This window comes from Phaethon aethereus (assembly GCF_964289735.1).
Source record: "Phaethon aethereus genome assembly, chromosome: 6".
NCBI lineage: Eukaryota > Metazoa > Chordata > Aves > Phaethontiformes > Phaethontidae > Phaethon > Phaethon aethereus.
Genome location: NC_138580.1, coordinates 20,992,929 through 21,013,746, shown reverse-complemented (window position 1 = coordinate 21,013,746; position 20,818 = coordinate 20,992,929). Strand labels below are relative to the sequence as shown.

General features: G+C 34.6%; 1 protein-coding gene across 17 annotated transcripts in view; it reads left to right on the top strand.

Annotated features, from left to right (window-relative positions):
- The window catches only part of LOC309406180 (sodium channel protein type 2 subunit alpha), a gene marked incomplete at its 5' end in the record, with an annotated part of 59,583 nt that overhangs the window by 10,935 nt on the left and 27,830 nt on the right, over positions 1 to 20,818 (top strand). For 4 of the 17 annotated variants that reach the window (XM_082001258.1, XM_082001260.1, XM_082001252.1 and 1 more), the window contains 7 exons: positions 1,313 to 1,612; positions 5,489 to 5,836; positions 7,669 to 7,801; positions 10,425 to 10,663; positions 13,610 to 13,783; positions 15,047 to 15,403; positions 17,458 to 17,943. In XM_082001258.1, coding sequence (XP_081857384.1) covers positions 1,313 to 1,612; positions 5,489 to 5,836; positions 7,669 to 7,801; positions 10,425 to 10,663; positions 13,610 to 13,783; positions 15,047 to 15,403; positions 17,458 to 17,943 — 2,037 coding nt within the window. Of the gene's footprint in view, positions 1 to 1,312; positions 1,613 to 5,488; positions 5,855 to 7,668; positions 7,802 to 10,424; positions 10,664 to 13,609; positions 13,784 to 15,046; positions 15,404 to 17,457; positions 17,944 to 20,818 lie in introns of all 17 variants that reach the window. The other 13 variants (XM_082001256.1, XM_082001257.1, XM_082001254.1 and 10 more) reach the window with 9 other exon arrangements.

Sequence of the window (20,818 nt, the reverse complement as noted above, 5' to 3'; positions counted from 1 at the left end):
AGATGGGTGGTGACTTAGTATCTGCTGCCTTTGTCTCTGTTACAGCATTTGAAGGATGATATTCTGCAACCAGTATGACAAAATTTGAAGTATCACTTTTTTAAATTGATAAACACTTCAGAATCTTTTTAATACTCCATTTAGCAGAAAAATTATGCATCAAATCAACCTGCATACCACGGGTTGTACATTGTGGTGCAGAAAGACATTGATTTATACCATGAGCTTTCAAACTATTCTGCTGTAGAGCGATTCTCATAATTCCTGAAATATTTCGCATTGAATACAGTAAGTTTTTCTGAATAATTACCCATCATCTTTGTTATGTAACCCTAGTCTCTTGCCATTTCTTACACCACTCTTTTCTGTAAGATCACAAGCTGAAGCCTGTCAGCTTCCAAAACATATTTTCCACTGCAGAATTTCATAGCAATCTCCCAGACAGTTCTTTCTAGGAAGAATCCTGGATATACTCTCAATTATTCCTTTATTTGATGACTAAATGAACCAGTTTCCCTAATGAACCAAATCAGGTAGGCTGACCACTGTAGTTGAAGATCCAGGTCCTGAGTTTTGGGATGGCTCTTCACTCCAGCAAGTCATCTCATGCCTTTCCATCAGAGAAAAAACCTAAACTTTTTTCTTCTCTCTGGACGCAGCAGCAACAGGCAATAAATGTACCTTTCTTATCTGTAACAAAGACCTAAATTGCTGTTACAGTGGGACATATGGGAGGGTGGGAAAGCTTGAAGACATGTCTAGAGGGTGTCCCTGTTGCCAATGAAGGTAGAAGGAAAGTGAGGGGAGTGTTCTTGCTGTGAAGACAGTGAAGAAAGGCTGGATTCAACTGCTTGTAGACTGCTAGTTAGGTTGTGATACATTAACTCATATGGTGGATGTTAGGGATTAGTTTTCTCTGTAGGGACTCGGAATGGACTAGCCAAATTAGAACACGATGTGGGGCTTTTCTCAAGAGAAAATGGGGAAACAGGTCTGGAATACATGAAAAAGCCCCATGTTTATACTTTTCTGACTACCTTAATTTTAGACTGGTGTCTTGTGCAGCAAGTCTTTAAGGAATAGTGATGCTACTGTTCTGCTGATGTTGATGCTTCAAGTAGGTCATGCTACTAAACAATGAGGAGCTATACAACTCAACAGCTTATCTTCAGTTTAATCTGTTTGTTTATATTTGCACTCTCAAGGTATACAAGAGCAGTATTACCACAGTGATAATGAAAGCAGTTGATAAAAGCCTATAAAATTGTTCATTGTTGGCCTACTAAGAATACCTTGCTTTGTAACCTGACAGGCAACAGCAGCAGTAGCAGCAGCATCAGTTGCATCAAGAGATTTCAGTGGTGTAGGGGGATTAGGAGAACTCTTGGAAAGTTCTTCAGAAGCATCAAAGTTGAGCACAAAGAGTGCTAAAGAAAGAAGAAACAGAAGGAAGAAAAGAAGACAGAAAGAAATGTCTGAAGCAGAGGACAAAGGGGATATTGATAAGTTCCCCAAGTCTGAGTCAGAAGACAGTATCAGAAGGAAAAGTTTCCGCTTCTCCACAGAAGGTAGTCAACTGACATATGAAAAAAGGTTCACATCTCCCCACCAGGTACAGCACTCTTTTTTATTAAATTATGTATGTCTACTCTAATTAGATTTTGACTGACATTACAGAAGCTTTATATATTGGAAGTTACGTAAAAGATGAGTGAAGGAAAAAAACCAGCAGTAGTACTGTTAACTGTATTACAGTTTGACATGGTTTGATCCATTCTATTAGCAAAGGGATAAAAAGAACATACCAAGGATAATTGTAAACTTAATTAAAACATTTCTGAAAATGTATTTCTGAAGATGTATCTGGTAGATTGGAGAAAGAAACAAAGATTCTTTGATTAGTATTCATATATTTGCATTAATCAACCATAGGTTCTCTGTTCTGCATCTATTTCAAAACTATACAAGTATGTTTTCTTTTTTAGAAGACCACATCATCAAAATACCCTGAATAGGAAATTCCACACTACCATTAGTTTCTATTGCTTTCCTTAATTAGCTTCTTTAAATGGTAGATAATGCGAAAAGTAGCTGTAGTACTCTACAATAATGACAAAATGCATAAGGGATCGTTTGGGCCTGTATTTATAAGAAGCTAGTCATACTGTTCTTTTTCACTAGAAATTCATTATACAAGATGGAGAATCATTGAAATCATAGAAAAAATAGCTTAGGAATGACCTCTGGAAATCATTTAGTCCCAACTTCAAAGTTCAACTCCCTTAAATCAAAGGATCTCTTCTGTTGCTTAAGGATACATTTGCTTATTTCAAGTCTACGCACAGTTACGATATTTGTAGAAAAATCACTCAAAATCCATCTCTTCAAAATGATCATGTCTCGTCTCAGCCAACAGATGACATTTAGCTACCAGTAAGAGCTATATTTAACTACCAAGGTTTATCCTATTTAATATTCGTATCAAGTGTGTTAGTTTACAGACTGATGTAAAATATGAGATTCACTGGCAGAAATACGTCACTCTGAAATATATGTACTGAGGGGAGGAAAGCTTAATTTAAGTAATTAGTCAAGTATAAGCGATGATGCCTGGTCTGAAAAATTTGCATTTCTAAGGAAGTGAAGTAACGTTTATTATAATTAAGAAGAATGACCAAGTTGTTCTCTGGATAAGAAATAAATAAAATGTAAGAAAAACAAATCCTTAAATCTATGTCATTTATTACAATATTACACATATATCACATATATTACAATATTGTAAAAGTGTATTTCCAATCTAATAAAATGTACTATTAGTTTTGGGCCAAAGGTGCTCCAAAAAATCTGTCATTAATTGGAATGGGCTTTGAGTCAGGCTGATACAAAGGAGCTGCAGCCAAAGATCTCATCTTAGACTGCACAGTTCTGTCTTAGATATATATATAGGAGTCTGTACCTCATAGATGAGGATGGTGAGTGACTTGAGCACAATAAAGAAGGGTCACTGACAAAGTCTGAGCAGAAAGGAATTTCTGTTAGTCCTGTGCTTTAACTATTTGATAATAGGCCTCTCCACTGTCTAGTCTAAATTTCCTGCTGCTCTTTTATATACTTCTGGTGAAGAGACCGATTAACGTATATATTATATTAAATACATTTTTGGTGCACAGAAAAAATACTTACTACAGAAGCATCTATACTAAGGGGAGGAGAATTTGAGACAAAGAGATTCCGTAGATAATAAACTTTCTGTAGCTTTATTAGCATACAGTAAAGCATTCTTGCATGTATTTGTTCATACTCCCAAACTCTCAGAAAGCTTTCATCCTTGCAATTGTCATGAAGAACTGTGAAACTTCCACAGAAATTTAAGAAGCTTAGGAAAGCACGGCATTTCAAATTATTTTTGATAACATTAAAATTAATGTTCCAAGAGTGGAAGGATTACAGGAAGTAGAACTGGTAATGGAAGAGTTGGTTTGTTTCATTAGCCATGCAGTTAGCTCCCTGGAGAAACAGGGTGGCAGAGCATGAAACAACGCGGTAGAATGGTAAGGGGACATAATCCCAGTTGGCCCCTGTAGACGTTTTGTCCTTTGACACAATATTTCATGTGCAAACAAACGATGCAGCCTGCAAGAAAAGCCAAGCTTTCCTTTCAGACCTTACTTTCCAGGAGCATGTCGACACATATTTCTGTCTCTATATGTGTTACAACTGCAGCCATTTTGGCTTATATCTTTTGTCTCAATCCATCAGGGATTTTCAGAGCAGGCATTACTCCTAAATTCCTGAGGGGCCTGATCCATTTAGCTGTGCTTAGAGCATAACATGTATTGGAAAGATTGGACAACAAACAAAATATAGCAGCCATGGAAACATTCTCTAAAAAAACAAGGGTAGCAGTGGTAGTCAGATGAAACCTAGCGATCATGTGATTTTTGGAAGGACTGTAGGTTGGCCAAATTAATTTACAAAGAAATGTACAAAGGGTGCAATAATTAGTTTACCACTTTGTCAGAATTCAGTATCATGTTCTATAGCAGTTAGACATTTTTTTAAGATAAAATTATCTTTCAGCATAAGCAAAACAGCACTTTTTCTCCAGCCAATTTTACATAAATGGGATCGCAAAACCATTTGGCTGATACTCTTCAAGTAACTCAGCCTGAGGCTGATAGCCAGCATAGAAAATTTCAGCCCACATTATTAAAATTTATTATAGCTGTAAGAGCAGAGAAAATACATCTCATAATGGTAAACACCTGCCAACCTTTATCACAGACAGTATGACCAGTTCAGCATACATGCTATATGTATGTATGTATAAATCTGAGAATGCATATACAGAGATACATATGTATTGATATATGTATATATTCAGTGTTCAGTTTTCACAATATTAATACAGGCTTATATATTATAGTGCAGTTGTAACTTTCACTTTAATTATCCTGGGATAAAAAACACTGCTGTTAAATATGAGCACTTTCCACCTGCAAAACTTGAGTGAAAAATTGAGAATAATTTCAAATCAGGTTTTTTATGTACCAGAATGTGAAGATTTGTACAAATGCAGAATTGAAAAAAGCTTAATGCAAGGTTTCTTTTTTCCACAATTAGTACTCATTTTATTTATTCATGAATGCTGTTAATAAAATATGTAGCAAGGGAGAAGAACATTCCATTAGGTAACTTCTACTTTAATTAAAAGATGAATTACCAACAACCACTGATTTATTTTTCTCATTTGTAAGAGGATATCTTTAGGTAACTGTGTCCCTGGTGAATGCTTGCTTTGAGCTGCTTGATGGCCAAGTGGTACCTTCTGGTAGGTGTGCAGCCTGCTGTAGTCCCCAGAGTGCTATGCCTAAGAGTGCTACTAGTCAGGTTCACACTGTACCTCCAGAGCTTCCCCAAGCTGTTGCCTCTGTCTTCTAGTTTTAGAGTACTGTGTATGTTATTCCCACACTATTGAGCCTGTTGTGAAGAGGGCAGCCAAGTTCTTTACATCAACTTAAAGTGAATTTAATACCAAACTTAAGGCCATTTCTGCCTTTAGCAAATAGAATAGAAAACAATGATAAGTGAGCGTTATCAGTTGTTATTCCTAGGAATCCAGTGGATGAAGAAGGGAAAAAATAAAAGACAAATGCCTGCAAAATCTTGATAGTGATGTTAAGAACTGTCTCCAGCGCAGTCATGGGTCCATACCAACTCAACCTGCCTTCTTTGCTCAAAACTGTCCAACCTTACTTATGTCTTCTGTACAACTTTTCCTCAGTCCTGCTACATTAACTTAGAAAGAATTTTCTCCCTCTACTTCAGGTCCCCTAATAAGCACATTCCCCAAATGGACACACTGATACAGTTGAAGAAAAAAGTGACTATCCTTCCTCCAGCACTGTAACTATTCTTTGAAAAGCCAAGAACTCAGAACTTCAGTTCTAATGCTGTTTTGTGGTTTGTTTTAAATCTTTTACAGTCTTTGCTAAGCATTCGCGGTTCCCTGTTCTCACCAAGACGCAACAGCAAAACAAGCATTTTCAGCTTCAGAGGTCGTGCAAAAGACATAGGATCTGAAAACGACTTTGCTGATGATGAGCACAGCACTCTTGAAGACAATGAAAGCAGAAGAGATTCTCTCTTTGTTCCAAATCGACATGGAGAACGGCGCAACAGTAATATTAGTCAGGCGAGTGTGTCATCTAGAATGGTACCGGCCCTTCCAGTAAATGGGAAGATGCACAGTACTGTGGATTGCAATGGGGTTGTTTCCTTGGTTGGAGGACCTTCAAATCTAACTTCACCTACTGGTCAGCTTATACCAGAGGTAATTATAAGTAAACAAGTAATTATTACAGTTTGGTTCAGGCACAGAATTTTTTCTTACTGCACACCTCTGCATGCCTTGTCATTCCTTAGACCTGTGAGAAATAACTTGCAATAGTTTCTGAATAACAGAACATAAGGGAAAAAAAATCCTCAACATCTTATGTCTGAGCCTTACTAAAGTAGTATATTCTCCTTGCCTTCAGCAAAAGAGCTACACATAGAAAGAAGAAAACATAAATGGATTTTGACAATTTGTACATAGTTGCACCTCACCAAGAAAGGTAGACATTTGATATATAACTAAGGATATAATTTGGAAATACGTACAGGAAAACACCTGCAAAATTAAGCAGAATGCAGCTACTGCAGACATATAGAAATACATCTTACTGAATTTATCTTTAAGACATTTTTCTCATAACTTTCATGAGAAAAATATGTACAATTCCTATGTACCTTTGCAATTACATTATATTTCAGTCTCTGTTTCAGACTTCTGTAAGGTAAGATGTTCTTTCAAACTTTAAAAAAAAGCAATTTTTTTTCATACGTAGTATTTCAATATGGATTCAGTGTGGTATTTTGGTGGCTATAATAGCATTGTAGTTAACCTGAAAAATATTTTCATTATAAATAAGTATTGAGATTTCATTACTACTATTACACATTTCTTTTTATTTTTGTTTCTCTCCTATCTTTATATAGACCTTCATACCAGAAATTTGATTAGATTACCCCAGAGGTTATGCGTATATATTTCTATTTCAGAAATACATCAACTTGAGAAGAGATTTAGCCATTTAATGCCTTCTCTAAAGAATAGTACTAGTGAATGCTTGAAAATGTTTTTTCATCTTCACACGAAGATAACCTTGAAATCCCTTATGAGTTCTGCAAGCTTTTTTATTCTTTTTCTGAATGGGGACAGAATAATGAAAAAAAAGAGTGAGTGGTTTCCATGAATCACAGAATCAGTGGTAGAGCAGGAACCAAGGTTTAGGAATTTTTTAATCCCACTCCTGTGTTTAGATCCCTAGACCACACTCCAGAAGATAAAGCAAAGCAACTGTAAGGACACCTATGTGCTACAGAGTAGTGACATGTTAGGCACATTTAAATCAGAACCAGGTATTATTGGTTTGAAAAGATGCTTAGAAGTGATACAAAACATATTCACTGCAAGAATATATCACAAATTCTGTATAAGCATTGCAGTGGGTGAGAATTAAGTAGAAGAAATATTAAATAAGATGTGACTTTTTTTCTCATATAGATTTTTCCAACCATGCTATCAGGTTAGGATGCATTCTTATATAGTATTAGAGAGTATTAGATGTATTTAGTATTAGAGAGATAATTAATTCCTAGAATTATACTCATGTTTTTTGTATCAAACTTACTTTCTTAAATAATAGTTCACTTCTTTCTGTACACACACACTAATTATTTAACATGACTAGCTGCTGGAATTAAGGTGACAGGTTTCAACTTTGATAATTTTTTTCTTGAAGGAATAGTAATAATCACTAGCAAAAAGATACCTAGCAAAAATTTTGTTCACTCAGTCATTTAAATGAGAACTACCTTTGCCCCACATTGCCTTGGTATTTTGTCTCCCAGTTGATAATTTGTAGCGCTGCACAAAATTCCTACTGAGTTCCTCAACAAAGAACAAAGAAATTCCTACAGGAACAGAAACCTTAAGTGTGTGAGAAAACTCTAGAAAGCTGCACAAAGCTGATTTTGATTATCACTACAATATTTATACAAGGAATATTGTTAATTGGTTGTTGAAAAGGATGGTTTAATTCCTCAGTATTTCATTTACAGGGCACCACTACAGAAACAGAAATAAGAAAAAGACGACTGAGTTCTTATCAAATTTCCATGGAAATGCTGGAAGATTCTGCTGCAAGACAAAGAGCAATGAGTATAGCCAGCATACTTACCAATACAATGGAAGGTAGTTGATGCATTTAATCTGACAGGCAATTCAATGAATTTCTGCTAAATATATGTACAGAGCAATTATTTACATAATTTCCTTTGTAAATGTAAAACTGGACATGTGAAATCTCTGAACATCAGATACAAAAAGCTTTTGAGCACTTCTAAGATTATTTACACATTCTAAATGCCTAGCCCTTTATTTTTCATGACATCTTCCAAAATATTACTCTATTGAGTGGACTAACAGAATAACAGAAACAAAATAATCATAGCTAGGGGGTGAACAGAGCCCCAAACAGACAATACAGGGATTTTCTTCCCATAAGATATCAACAGGAAAAATCAATTAAGATACAGAGGAATTGCTATAATAAAGGCAGTGATGTGCTAGAACAGTCATTTCCCTTAGACTTAAAATCCAAGGACAATAGGAAATTGGAATGAAAAAGATAGTTTAAAAGAAAACAACCAACTGTAATCAACCCATGCCAATGCACATGAACTGCCTTCCTTATGCATTTCTTAAACTTCCCTAGGTAAGTATAACAAAGATAAAAAAAAATTGTATTTACTGTATGAAAAAGCATACATTGTTGGAATTGTTTTGCATATTTAATGGAAACTGAGTACACTCATACTTCATACATATGCCATTAAAATATTTTCATAAGCTTAAAGGATCTATCTGTCTGCTGGATACTGGCTCAGTGTGACAGCTCTCATAGTCAGACAAACCCCTTCGGATGTCCTGCAACCTATTCTAAAAGGACAAGAAATTACCAAGAAAATTTACAGTGTTCTTAAGCTTACTTTAAGTCCGAATTGAAATATACTTTTTAAAGTGAGTTCTTAAGCCCTTTGCTCTCAGATAAACAAATCGGTCCCAAAATAATTGTAGTCAGAAATGTAAGGCTTATATCGCCTATGTTCTTCTAAAAGCATTCACAAAACGTTCTCACAAACATGTATCTTTTAGAGTATACCTTCTTACTTTAGTGCAAGTGTGTTGCTACCTCTTGATTCTTGGTGTGCAATTCTTAATTATCCTCCCAGGTAGAGAGGATGCCTCCTTAGAGCATGCTGCTCTCTTCCTCCAGCTGAATAGTTTGTCCTTGAATTCTTCTGGCCAGAAAAAACATGTCAATGTAAACTATATTGTCCTGATAGTCACCTCCTACCTATATCTGGTTTCCACTATTTCTGAATTTGCTAAATGCAGGCAATGGAGTCTTCTGTGACAACTCAGTGTCCAGTGTGAGTGGCCACTTTTGTCCAAGGCCAGTCCCATCCTATCTCTCAGCATTCTGAGTTACATGTACAGAAATGTCATTATTCCACCCAATCCATATATTCCTTCAGAAGCACTGTCTTCGTTACAGTTTGTAAGGATTAAAGAAGATTTTCACTACACAATACTCTTTTCTGCCTGGAGGCTAGAGTTCGATGTGAGAGCTTGTTAGTTTCAATGAGTTTGAGAGCTGTGGCAACTGACCTTTTAAGTTCCTGTAATTCCACCAATATAGGACAATATTAGAGGCAGAAATCAATCCACTGGTCCTCAAAGTGGAGAGTTTAGCACTAAATCCTTGTTAGCAAATACTGTAAAACAGCATGTTTGCTATTTTAGCAAAATTACCCATAAGTGTCATGATGATGGAGACCTCCCTGTGCTCTAAGGGATGTCTGAAAACTAGCAAATTTCAGATTTTGGTTGATGCCATTATGCAGAAGTTTTATTGAAACTGTGTTGTGGCCATTTCTTACATATTTTGTAGTCTTTCTCACTTAAGCAACTATCAATCTTCCTTCTGGGCTGTCCTCAAACATCCCATCACATTAGATGTGCTATTATAATACTCAGTAGAAGTTACTATTCTTCTGTAACTTTGACAATATTGACAGTGAAATGGAAGAATAAAAAGTTTGTAAAGATCCTAATTGAGAGCAGAGTTGTTCTGCTAATACTAATATTGTTGTTCTGTTTCTCAATTGATAGACAGTGCAACTCTATAAGACATTTTCAAAGTCAAATGATAACATTTAAAATAAGAAAACAGGCATTCTGTATATTAAAAATATTGATTCAAATAAACAATGATGGGCATGTGCACCAAGTCATTTATCTGCTATGATATTGTAGTAGTTATTGTAGTGTAGTAGCAAGTATAATATTTTTAGTAGCTCAAATCAAAATATGTATGCATGTTACATGCATAACACAAACATTTTTTATTTTATGAAGCTTATACAGATTATATATATCAGCTCACTGACAATGGAGTCATGCTAACTTTTAATATCCAAAATTAAGACATCTGCTGTAATCAAGTCAACTAACCTAAACTAAATGTCCAGACTCTCCCTGCTGTCATGGGAAAGAGATAAACACATTTCTCTTTTTAGATAGATGTAAGAGATGATTCATTCTTTATAGATAACTTTACTGTCCACGGGTTGTAGAGGAGCTTAAATAAATTAGATGCTTAACTTTAAGATGGCTAAACATAGGTGAGGGAAACCCCATGTTAGTGTGAGCTATTTGAATGATTTAATCTTTTTATATATTTTAAACAAGAACTTCCAGAGGATCTAATTTGAATATTCATTATTTGATAATTTTTTTCTACTTTTTTCAGAGCTTGAAGAATCCAGACAGAAATGCCCACCATGCTGGTACAGATTTGCAAATACTTTCTTGATCTGGGATTGCTGGAGTCCATGGTTAAAAGTAAAACATGTCGTCAATTTAGTTGTGATGGATCCATTTGTTGATCTTGCTATAACTATTTGCATTGTTTTAAACACCTTGTTTATGGCCATGGAACATTACCCAATGACAGAACAGTTTAGCAGTGTCCTTTCTGTAGGGAACCTGGTAAGTGGTTTGTCATGTACTAGTCGGTGTAAAATATCCTTTTCTAAAAGAAGAAATGCATAAATGCATTGCATTGGTTTTAAATTTATTCCAGGTGTGATTTTATAATCAGTTTAGAAACTGTATATTTGATTTTCATAGATAAAGTGATTTTTGCTGGAGCCTTTTACTTTCATGAATCTATTTTTTAAGTATTGTGATGAAATAATTGCCTATGTGTGGAAAAGCAGTCTTCACTGGATTGTCAGATTTCTTGAGGTCTACCTTGGGTTTTTTCTTTAAAATGTGAAGGTAGATTATCTAATTTTTACCATGGTACTGATATTCCATCACAGAACATATTTTCCTTCCATAAGAAATTGATAAAATATTCAGATGTCATAATTTTGCTTTGAATTTTTTTCAGCTACATGACAGTGCAAGAACATTTCCAAGAAAGGCACATTTCTTGTTAGCAGTGAGTCCTTGCCACTTTAGGTCACTAAAAAATACTTTAAAAACTGGAAGACTATTATCTATTCTCTAACAAAAAGCACCTTGTGTGCATTACCATTTCTTTTCTCCTAGACAAAGATCTAATTTCTAGCATATTCTTATATTCATCACAGATTACAGAATATTTTAAAAAAATTTAAATACTTAAACTTTTACATACTGTCATATTGTTAGAATTATTTTTCTCCAACTATTTATACTTACAAGGTCTTCTGCCTTTTCCCATCTCATCTTTTTATTTTTTTTAACCTAAGCTAGCAACAGTCATATTTTTAACTATCTTTGTAACAATTCAGTGACCTTAATTAGGACTATATATCTGCAGTGAGTACTATTCCTGCTGGTTTCAATTAAAATCTCTGTTCCTCACTGTATTAATCTATTAACCTTAATTTTGTGATTTCCATTCAAAAAATGTTAATTTACTCTTTGCTTGTGACATCACGGTCTGTTTGAGGGTAAATTAAATATGACAAATATGACTGTGCCTTTTCTGTACCATTTTAATGAGAAGGAAGATATAGTTCTAAAATGCAATGATCCATTTTCATAATACTAAAATTCATTCAGTATTCCAAAGTCCTAAGTAATTATAAGAAAACTTGAGTTTACTTCTCTTAAAATGTATTTTTGTGTGGGGATGCAGTTATACTCAAGAAAAAGTAGTTTGTGGATGCAATGGGTTATTTTGTGAAGGAAATATTTTAAAATAAAATGTTTTTCATTGCTTTTTAAAATTTTTTTGACAATATGACAGTTTTGTCAAGAATAATCTTCCTTTTTGTGTTCTCTCATTATATGGCAACATCTCTCACAATCAATTTAAGTGTAGTGTTTCTTGCTATATTTCTAGTTTCTCAAAAGGATAAACTTTTTAAAATGTTAAAATTTACACTCTGAAAATGGTGAATGTTTGCCCAGCATTATATCAACCTCCTAATCTTCTTAAATTAAAAGGTAATCATGACTGTAGTTATATAGTGTAAAAATCAGCTGTTGTGATTTAACCCCAGCCGGCAACTGAGCACCACACAGCCGCTTGCTCACTCCCCACAGTGGTATGGGGGAGAGAATCGGGAGAGTAAAAGTGAACAAACTCATGGGTTGAGATTAAAATAGTTTAGTAATTTAAATTAATAACAATAACAACAATAATAACAATAATAAATACCAAACAAGTGATGCACAACGCAACTGCTCACCACACACTGACCAACGTTCAGCCAGCCCCTGAACAGCATGCTGCTGGCCAGGTTTCCCCAGTTTAGCTACTGAGCATGATATCATATGGTATGGAATATCCCTTTGGCCGGTTTGGGTCAGCTGTCCTGGCCATGACCCGTCCCACCTTCTTGTGCATCTCCAGCCTTCTCAGTTGGTAGAGCATAAGAAGCTGAAAAGTCCGTGACTTCGTGTAAGCACTACATAACAAGAACTAAAACATCAGTGTGTTATCAACGTCATTCTCATCCTAAATCCAGAACACAGCACTATACCAGCTACTAGGAAGAAAATTAACTCTATCCCAGCCAAAACCAGGACATCAGCTTTGCTTCCATAAAACTTGCTGTAGGAGGACTGAGAATAAGCTGGGTACAGAACTGTCACGAGGCAATGGCAGAGTATGTTGGTGTATTTCAGTAGACTTTTGGATCATCCTTTGAGTGCTGTGTGGAATATTAACCTGTTTTTAGTGGTTTTGCATTATGCTCCAAAACTTCTTTATTATACTGCACAAACTACTGATAGCTACTCATTGCAAGAAAGTGTTGGGTTAAATTCTAGACTTTAAAACACCAAGGAGTGTTGATAATTTCACATTTGGCACTTCCAGATATTTCAAAGAACATTATCACCATTAAGTTCTTTTCCCAAACAGGAAATAGCTATCACACAGAATAGCAGCTGTGCATGAAACCTCTATATCCTTACAAAAAGACCAGTGCAAGGAACTCCAACTTCCCCTGGCTACTCCACCCATATTCTTCAACATTGACCTAAAAGACAGACCTTAGAGAGTCTGACCTTAAGCGAGGTTCTTCTAACACTTCTGTTTAGACTGTGAGCAAGAAAAAAAATCGCTGTCAAGTTTTCTTTTGCTTTACTGGGACTATGCTCTAGGAACAAGACTGAAAACACCAGATCATATCACATCATCCAGCACATATCAGTCAAACATGAACCAGAGCTGAGCTGCTGACTGGTGAATAGCTTTTTATAGCTTTATCAAACCTCTGCCCTCCTATAACTTTCCTGATCTAGTAATTTGTTTTAATTATGAGTTTTCACTGTTTAGAAATACTTAGATGACATTTGGAGATAGCAATCAGCTGTTTTTTATAGCAACATGTACAAGTAACGGATATGAGAACTCAAGCTGGATTAGAAAAATTTACTCAGGTATATAAATTTCTCATAACAACTCAACTAATTAATTACATTTTGTTTTAGGTATTCACTGGGATATTCACAGCAGAAATGGTACTAAAGATAATTGCCATGGACCCTTATTATTATTTCCAAGAAGGCTGGAATATTTTTGATGGTATTATCGTTAGCCTTAGTTTAATGGAGCTTGGTCTTGCAAATGTTGAAGGATTATCTGTTCTTCGGTCATTCAGATTGGTAAATACCTTGATAATTAAATATTTGCATGCAATTGTCTCACTCAAAAAGAATGTGCTGATGTCTGTAATAATTACCAGTACTGTAAAGACATATTATATTCTTAAATGCCTCGCTCTATTTTTCATATATGCCTAATTTGCAAGCCATATTTGATAAGTATAAGTTTAAGGTGTTCCTCAATTGATATCCTTTGATATCTTTTGGTATCAAATTATCCTACTATTATATCCTATCCTATTGATACCTATCCTACTGATATCCTTTGCCAGCATAAGACTTACGCCTACCTTTTGAGAATTTTGTAAATCTTTGTTATACTGATTTCATTAAGATTCATCAAAGCTGAATATCTGTAAAAACATACATATTGCCACCAGCATAAAAAATCGTCACACTTTTAGCCTTTATATTGTGACCATTACTTTGCATTACTCATAAAGACCCTAAGTAGATCCTCTCCTCACAACATTTATTTTAACAGGCACCAATAATAAACATTTACTAACTCCATTACATATAACAGAGAGTCATAACAATCTGACTTTAGCGTAACACTTAAATTGAACTATTATTGAGCTTCTACTAGAAATGTCTTTTTTATAGCAATTAGGATTGTACACAAACTAATTTATAGGTATGTTTACTGGAGGCACAAGATTCATTATTTAAAATTCTGTATTACTAATAGTCATCACATTACTTAAAAACCTAGGTTATTTGGTTATTTCCAAATATATAGAGCAGGAAGTAATGACATAGTTTGTTAGCACCAGTTGCAATGGTACCCAACTTCACGTACCATAGTTTGGTTACTGAATATTATTTTTACATTAGTGTTTATGATTTGAATGGACATCACACTATCAGTATCAAATTGTTGCTTCAAAAATTGTCCTCTAACTAAGCCTGGAAGACCTAATATGGTGCTGAGGGAAATGTGCAACCAAGCCAGCAAAGAGGATGTAGTGAAGGTGATGAAGAGTACAAACTTCTAAAATGTCTTTAAGGATTGTTCACTAAAATATTAAAATCAAATGTGGTACAAACACAGATTATGGTTTTTTTTCTATGTGCATCACTAAGATGAAATGCTGAATGCTGCAATTTAGGCAAATATCCATGCTCCCTGCTTTCCATTAAAATAATAATATGTTCCTACTGAAGAATAAATTGATCTACAAAAACTGATATGCCCTACTACACAACTTGGTCCTAGCTTCTATTTCATAACACTGATTCCTCTGCATTTTTGTTTTTCAGCTTCGAGTTTTTAAGTTAGCAAAATCTTGGCCAACTCTAAATATGCTGATTAAAATTATTGGCAACTCAGTGGGGGCTTTGGGTAACCTGACCCTGGTACTGGCCATCATTGTGTTCATTTTCGCTGTGGTTGGGATGCAGCTGTTTGGGAAAAGCTACAAGGAATGTGTCTGCAAGATCTCCAGTGACTGTGTGCTTCCACGCTGGCACATGCATGACTTTTTCCACTCTTTCCTGATTGTATTTCGAGTGCTGTGTGGAGAATGGATAGAAACAATGTGGGACTGCATGGAGGTTGCAGGCCAAACTATGTGCCTTATTGTTTTCATGCTGGTCATGGTGATTGGAAACCTAGTGGTACGTGATGAACATTTTCGAACATTAACCCTGATACAAAATGTACATAACTTAGAGCTAGGCAATGGGAATGTTTGTCATACTTCCATTTAGAATTAAAAAATAAATCTGAATGTGCTAAATTTTCTGTAAAAACATATGAACATTCTCTTTTCCCCCTTTTCACTGATTTCCATATACCAAAGTACTCTCACCATGCACCCAGGAATTTAGGAATACACCAAAATGTCAAATCAAACACTGTATCATGGGAGTGCTGCAGCTAATTTAGAGGTGCTGTTTAAATCCAAATGTCTTCCTAACTACTCTTGAAATAATAAAGCTTACGCTGCACCAGATCCTGGGCAGCTGCTTCTTTGGAGAAAAAAAATCTAACAGACTTTCTTACATGCATTACAGCTAATTCCAGCATTAATACTTCTGACAATAAAAATAAAGTATAATGTAGCTGTTCTTACATAGAATATCTTGAATTTAAATACTGAACTTTCTGACCTGTTTAGGTGTAAAAACCAAAAACAAAATAGAGAGTGATTGGACATTCATCCTAAAAATGTGTTTGAAAGATCAAAATTATAGAAGAAACCTTTGTAGAAAAATTTTAATTCAAACCGACAAGTTAATATGCCAAAGGTTCAACTGATGAATATTGAATTGCTGAGAACTTCTGAGAAATCAAGATTGTAAATGGAATGCACCATTTACACTTTTACTTTATTTTTGTTTCTTTTACTGTTAATCTTTGCATTTCATTCTGATACGCCTAAGACTATATTTCATTACCTGTCAAAATTATCTTTCTTTAGTGATATATTTTTAAATTATTTAAATTTTTATAAAATAGAATTCAATATGTTCATATCCTAGTCATTTACATGACCTTGCAATCTTGATATTATATCAGCAGAGATGTGCAGAGTAACAGAAAGTTATTTAGGATCAGTAACCTGCTCTACTATTTTTTTAGCATTAGCTTCAGCATAGAAATACTGTTTCAGATTCATATCGTCTTCTTCCTTCCAAATGTATTTTTACCTCCAGGGTTCTTTTCTGGAATTATGAAAGTCTGCAGAATTAAATCTCATAAAGAGTACAAATGAGAGACCTAACACATTTAACAACAGGGAAGTTTGTTTATGCCATTTTGCCATATCACGACAACTTTTGGATGCTTGGTGCTATATCAGACAAAGTATGAAATGATTAATTGCTTGTAAACTTTAGTGAAATAGCTACAGCTTATAGGAGATTATATTAAAACAACAATAATGATGTTTGAATTCTGAGGCAATAAACCACAGCTCTCAGGCAGTACTGGTGCTAAGATTGTTACCTGCTGATGTAAGAAGTCCATTTTATTTTAAATTCCTACATAACAGCAAACAAGTTACTCATTTTTTGCCAAGTGAAAAAGGAAAAAAATGCAATTACAAATAATATAGTATTATTATAAATAATAGAGATTAAAGTTGAAAATTAATTTTAATTATTCCTTTTATCCTTTTATGACAAGCTTTATAGAATTTAAGAGACAAGTCCAGGATTAACAGAAACTCACAGTCTCATGGTATAATTTTCCAAATAGTAGTTAGAAAGTATAAGTAGGTTATTATAGCATATAATTGATATAAGTTTCTAAAATATCTGCATCATAGAAAACCATTTAATTTTATGAATCATGTTTATTTAATTCTCCTTAAATTCCAAGATATTTTAAGATATTCAGACAGAAGGCTTTCAAACTTATGATGAAAGTGTATAGCTAGAATTTTTGTAACTTTTTCTTTATTTTAGAGTCTAAGCAACCATACTGCTTCAAACAAAGATCAAAAAGTTTAAAATAATTTGGTGCTATCTTGTCTGTTTTCCTCTTCTGAGTGAATACTGATCAAAACAAGTAAGGAGATCTATTGTAATTTAAGGCACTATATGGTTGTCTAAAATTAGTTAATTTTTTTTTCAAAACAATGTGTGTTCTTTGACAGTATCTTGTAAAAATACTCACTTCTTATATGTATGTATTTACCACACAGCTGTATTCTCTCATCTTTTAGGTATTGAACCTGTTTCTGGCCTTGCTGCTGAGCTCATTTAGTTCAGACAACCTTGCTGCTACAGATGATGATAATGAAATGAACAATCTCCAGATTGCTGTGGCAAGGATTCAGAAGGGAATAGACTATGTTAAAAAAAAGATACAGGAATTCATCCAAAAAGCCTTTGTTAGAAAGCAGAAAGCTTTAGAGGAAATCAAAGCACTTGAAGAGCTAAACAACAAGAAAGACAGCTGCGTTTCCAATCATACTGCTGTTGAAATAAGCAAAGATCTGAATTATCTTAAAGACGGGAATGGAACCACCAGTGGTGTAGGCACAGGCAGCAGTGTGGAAAAATATGTAATCGATGAAAATGATTACATGTCATTCATAAACAACCCAGGCCTCACTGTGACAGTGCCAATTGCAGTTGGAGAATCAGATTTTGAAAATTTAAATACAGAAGAATTTAGCAGCGAATCCGATATGGAAGAAAGCAAACAGGTAGGATTTTTTGTGTCTTAACAATTAAACTGTAGTCATGCATGTATATTTCTTAACTACATACTTAAAATTGTTTAAAAACTGTCTTATTCCATGTAAATATATTTTATATTTTATTATTGCATGTAATTATAATACAAGAAAAAATTACCTTACATGATGGTATAGTAGGGGTCCTTAGAGTTTACCTTTAACACTGTTTATTAGCAGTTGGAAGATGTATAATTTTAAATATTATTATGTCTTTCACAATTTTATGAGGTTTTAGGACTAGCAGACATTTCATAAAGCATTCTTTCCGTAGTACCTATAATGTGATCAAGGTTTATGGAATAAGAGTATTGCAGAAGGCTAATGAACAATCAAGAGGATACTGCTTTGCATACTAAATCAAACATAAATGGAGAAAAAAAATTTTTTTCTATATTTAGGGTAGTTCTAAAAATGAACCCTGAGACATCATAAATCAGCGGTGTGTTCTGGATTATCTAAAAAGTTTTGTGAGTAATATTCATACAGATTTTGGGTTTAGAGACTATGGCTGGCTGAATTGAAGTAATCCAGATACCAATCGATATCACAGTAAAGCAGTATCTCAAGTTATTCTGGAGAGCAGAATAATCTTGTTATATAGACGTATGTGTAAACAGTTTACTTGAAAGCCTTATGCTAGTGTTATTGTGCAAAGAGACAGAAGTTGGTCTAAAAACCAGAAGCCATGTGCATCAAAATCTAAGTGCCTCAAATACCAGAAGTGATCATGAACAGGTGATAATGGTATTCAAGGAAAATTTTGTATGTTGGAGTAATGATCAATGACAAGATAATAAATGTATTAGCAGAATATAATTATATTCAATGCCATTAGAAATGTAGGAACTGTGATGTTTAAGGGATCAGGAACCATGGATAAATATGTTTTTGATTAGAGATAGAAACTATGATGTTGTGTGGTACCTCATTAATACAAAAGGGTTTGTTTACCATAAAGTTCTATAAAGAAGCCCTGCATTCCTGACTGTATCATAGCTGTATAGCTGCCATATTTGCAAATAATGCTGTCTTCCTCAGCAATACCAAACTATACCACATAACAATGGATAGCCATGATCCACTTAACCACAGTATGTTTTTTTTGCTAAAGAACATAAAGGAACATAAAGAGTGTGTGTTTATTTGCAACTGCAGAGAAGGTTACTCTGCATAACAATAGTAAGATTAAGAGCAAGATATTCTATCATTTGAGTTGCTCAGTTATGAGACAAACATTTTCAATGCAGATGTGTAAAACAGTATTGCAGTAGTGCTTATCCATGGCAATTTAATATAAGAGATTCAGGAAGTGTAAAGTGATATGATTTATGACATCAACTAGTATCAAAAAACAAGCTTTCAAAGTGACTCTGGGTCTGAGAGTTAAGTATTTTCAAAATAAGCTGATCTAATAAAAGTTATTTATCTTTTCCAATGAACCTTCTGAAGTCTTCTAAGTTTTTTCATATACTCTGATGTTCTTTAAAATTACATTTTACTATAAATTTTCTGCTTTCCTTATGGCTAGTTTTGATAAATACAGTGATGAGTGCCTTCCTAGTAACTCCACCTTATGAAGTTACATACCTAAAAATTTCCTGGATATGTTACTTTTTAAAAAGATTGTAAAATGCATTAGGAAGTTGGGAGGCTTATAAGCTGCGCGGATGCTAAATGTGTGGTTACGTGACACGTTAGCCTCAGCAGCAGAGCTGGCTTGGGAAGTTCCCATCCACAGCTGGCTCCTGATCCCCTGGCAGTCTTTACCACTTTCTCTGCTGCAGTGCTTGCGGGTCTGTACTATACAGCATGTCACTGGAGTGATGAAAGTTAAATAACATCACCCCATAGGTATTACTTGTTTATTTCTTCTTTAAGATAGATTGAATGGTTCAGTTTGCATTATACTGCCCTATATCCTATCAGGACAGCTGAGGACAAAACAAAATGCCATGCAAAGGCAGAAACTCCTCTGCTTTCCAAGTGAATACGTGATGTAAGCACAAGCCAAGGAAATGGAGTAAGAGCCTTTGTTGTGCTGGCAAGTTCCAAATTATACCAAATTCAGGGTGACTTTCACAAGGCAATTGTTCTGTTCATTCCCACCTTTGCTTGGTTCAGGCATCATGCTTTTTGCTTCTAAGGCAATCCTGAAGTTTCAGGACTATAATAAATCAAAAAGGATTTTGTCTTTTTCTATGGATGTTAGATGTATCCATATGTCTTCAGGAAGAGAATCATATCCCAAAGTCTGTACAAGCAATTTGAAAGTGAAAATTTCAGGTGACTGTGGGAAATCCGCCAGTAAATGATGGATGGTGTATATGTTAAGAACTTGTGAATAAATTTTCAATGGGCATAGGATAAGTTTAAGACTTCTGTGGAGCCTCAAGATTTCCATAGAATGTAAGAATCACTACCATTGCGAAGCTGAAGCAATAGTGCTTCCTTCAAGTTCTGCTCACACACAACTGTTAGCGTATAACTGGTTGACATGTATTCGTACAGTGCAAGTGTGTATATTGTGAACGGTATTTAATAAGACAGGAATTTCTTACCAGTGCCCTGAATTGTTAATTCTATATTAATTGCAGTTTCTGTTCTGGATTCCTTATTCGATTCTTTCTGGATGATTTTTAGGGGAAGGATAAAGTGGGGTTTTTTATTGTGTGTATAAAAATCCACCTGCTTTGGAAATACATGAACAGATGTTCTGACGTGTGACAGGAATTTGTGAAGATTCCCTATCTTCGCCTACCAATTCAACAGTACTGTTGAATCTTTTGCTGCCTTCTGATTGTATTTTGAGGAAGATAAAGAGTGTATCGGTGCAGTGTTTAAG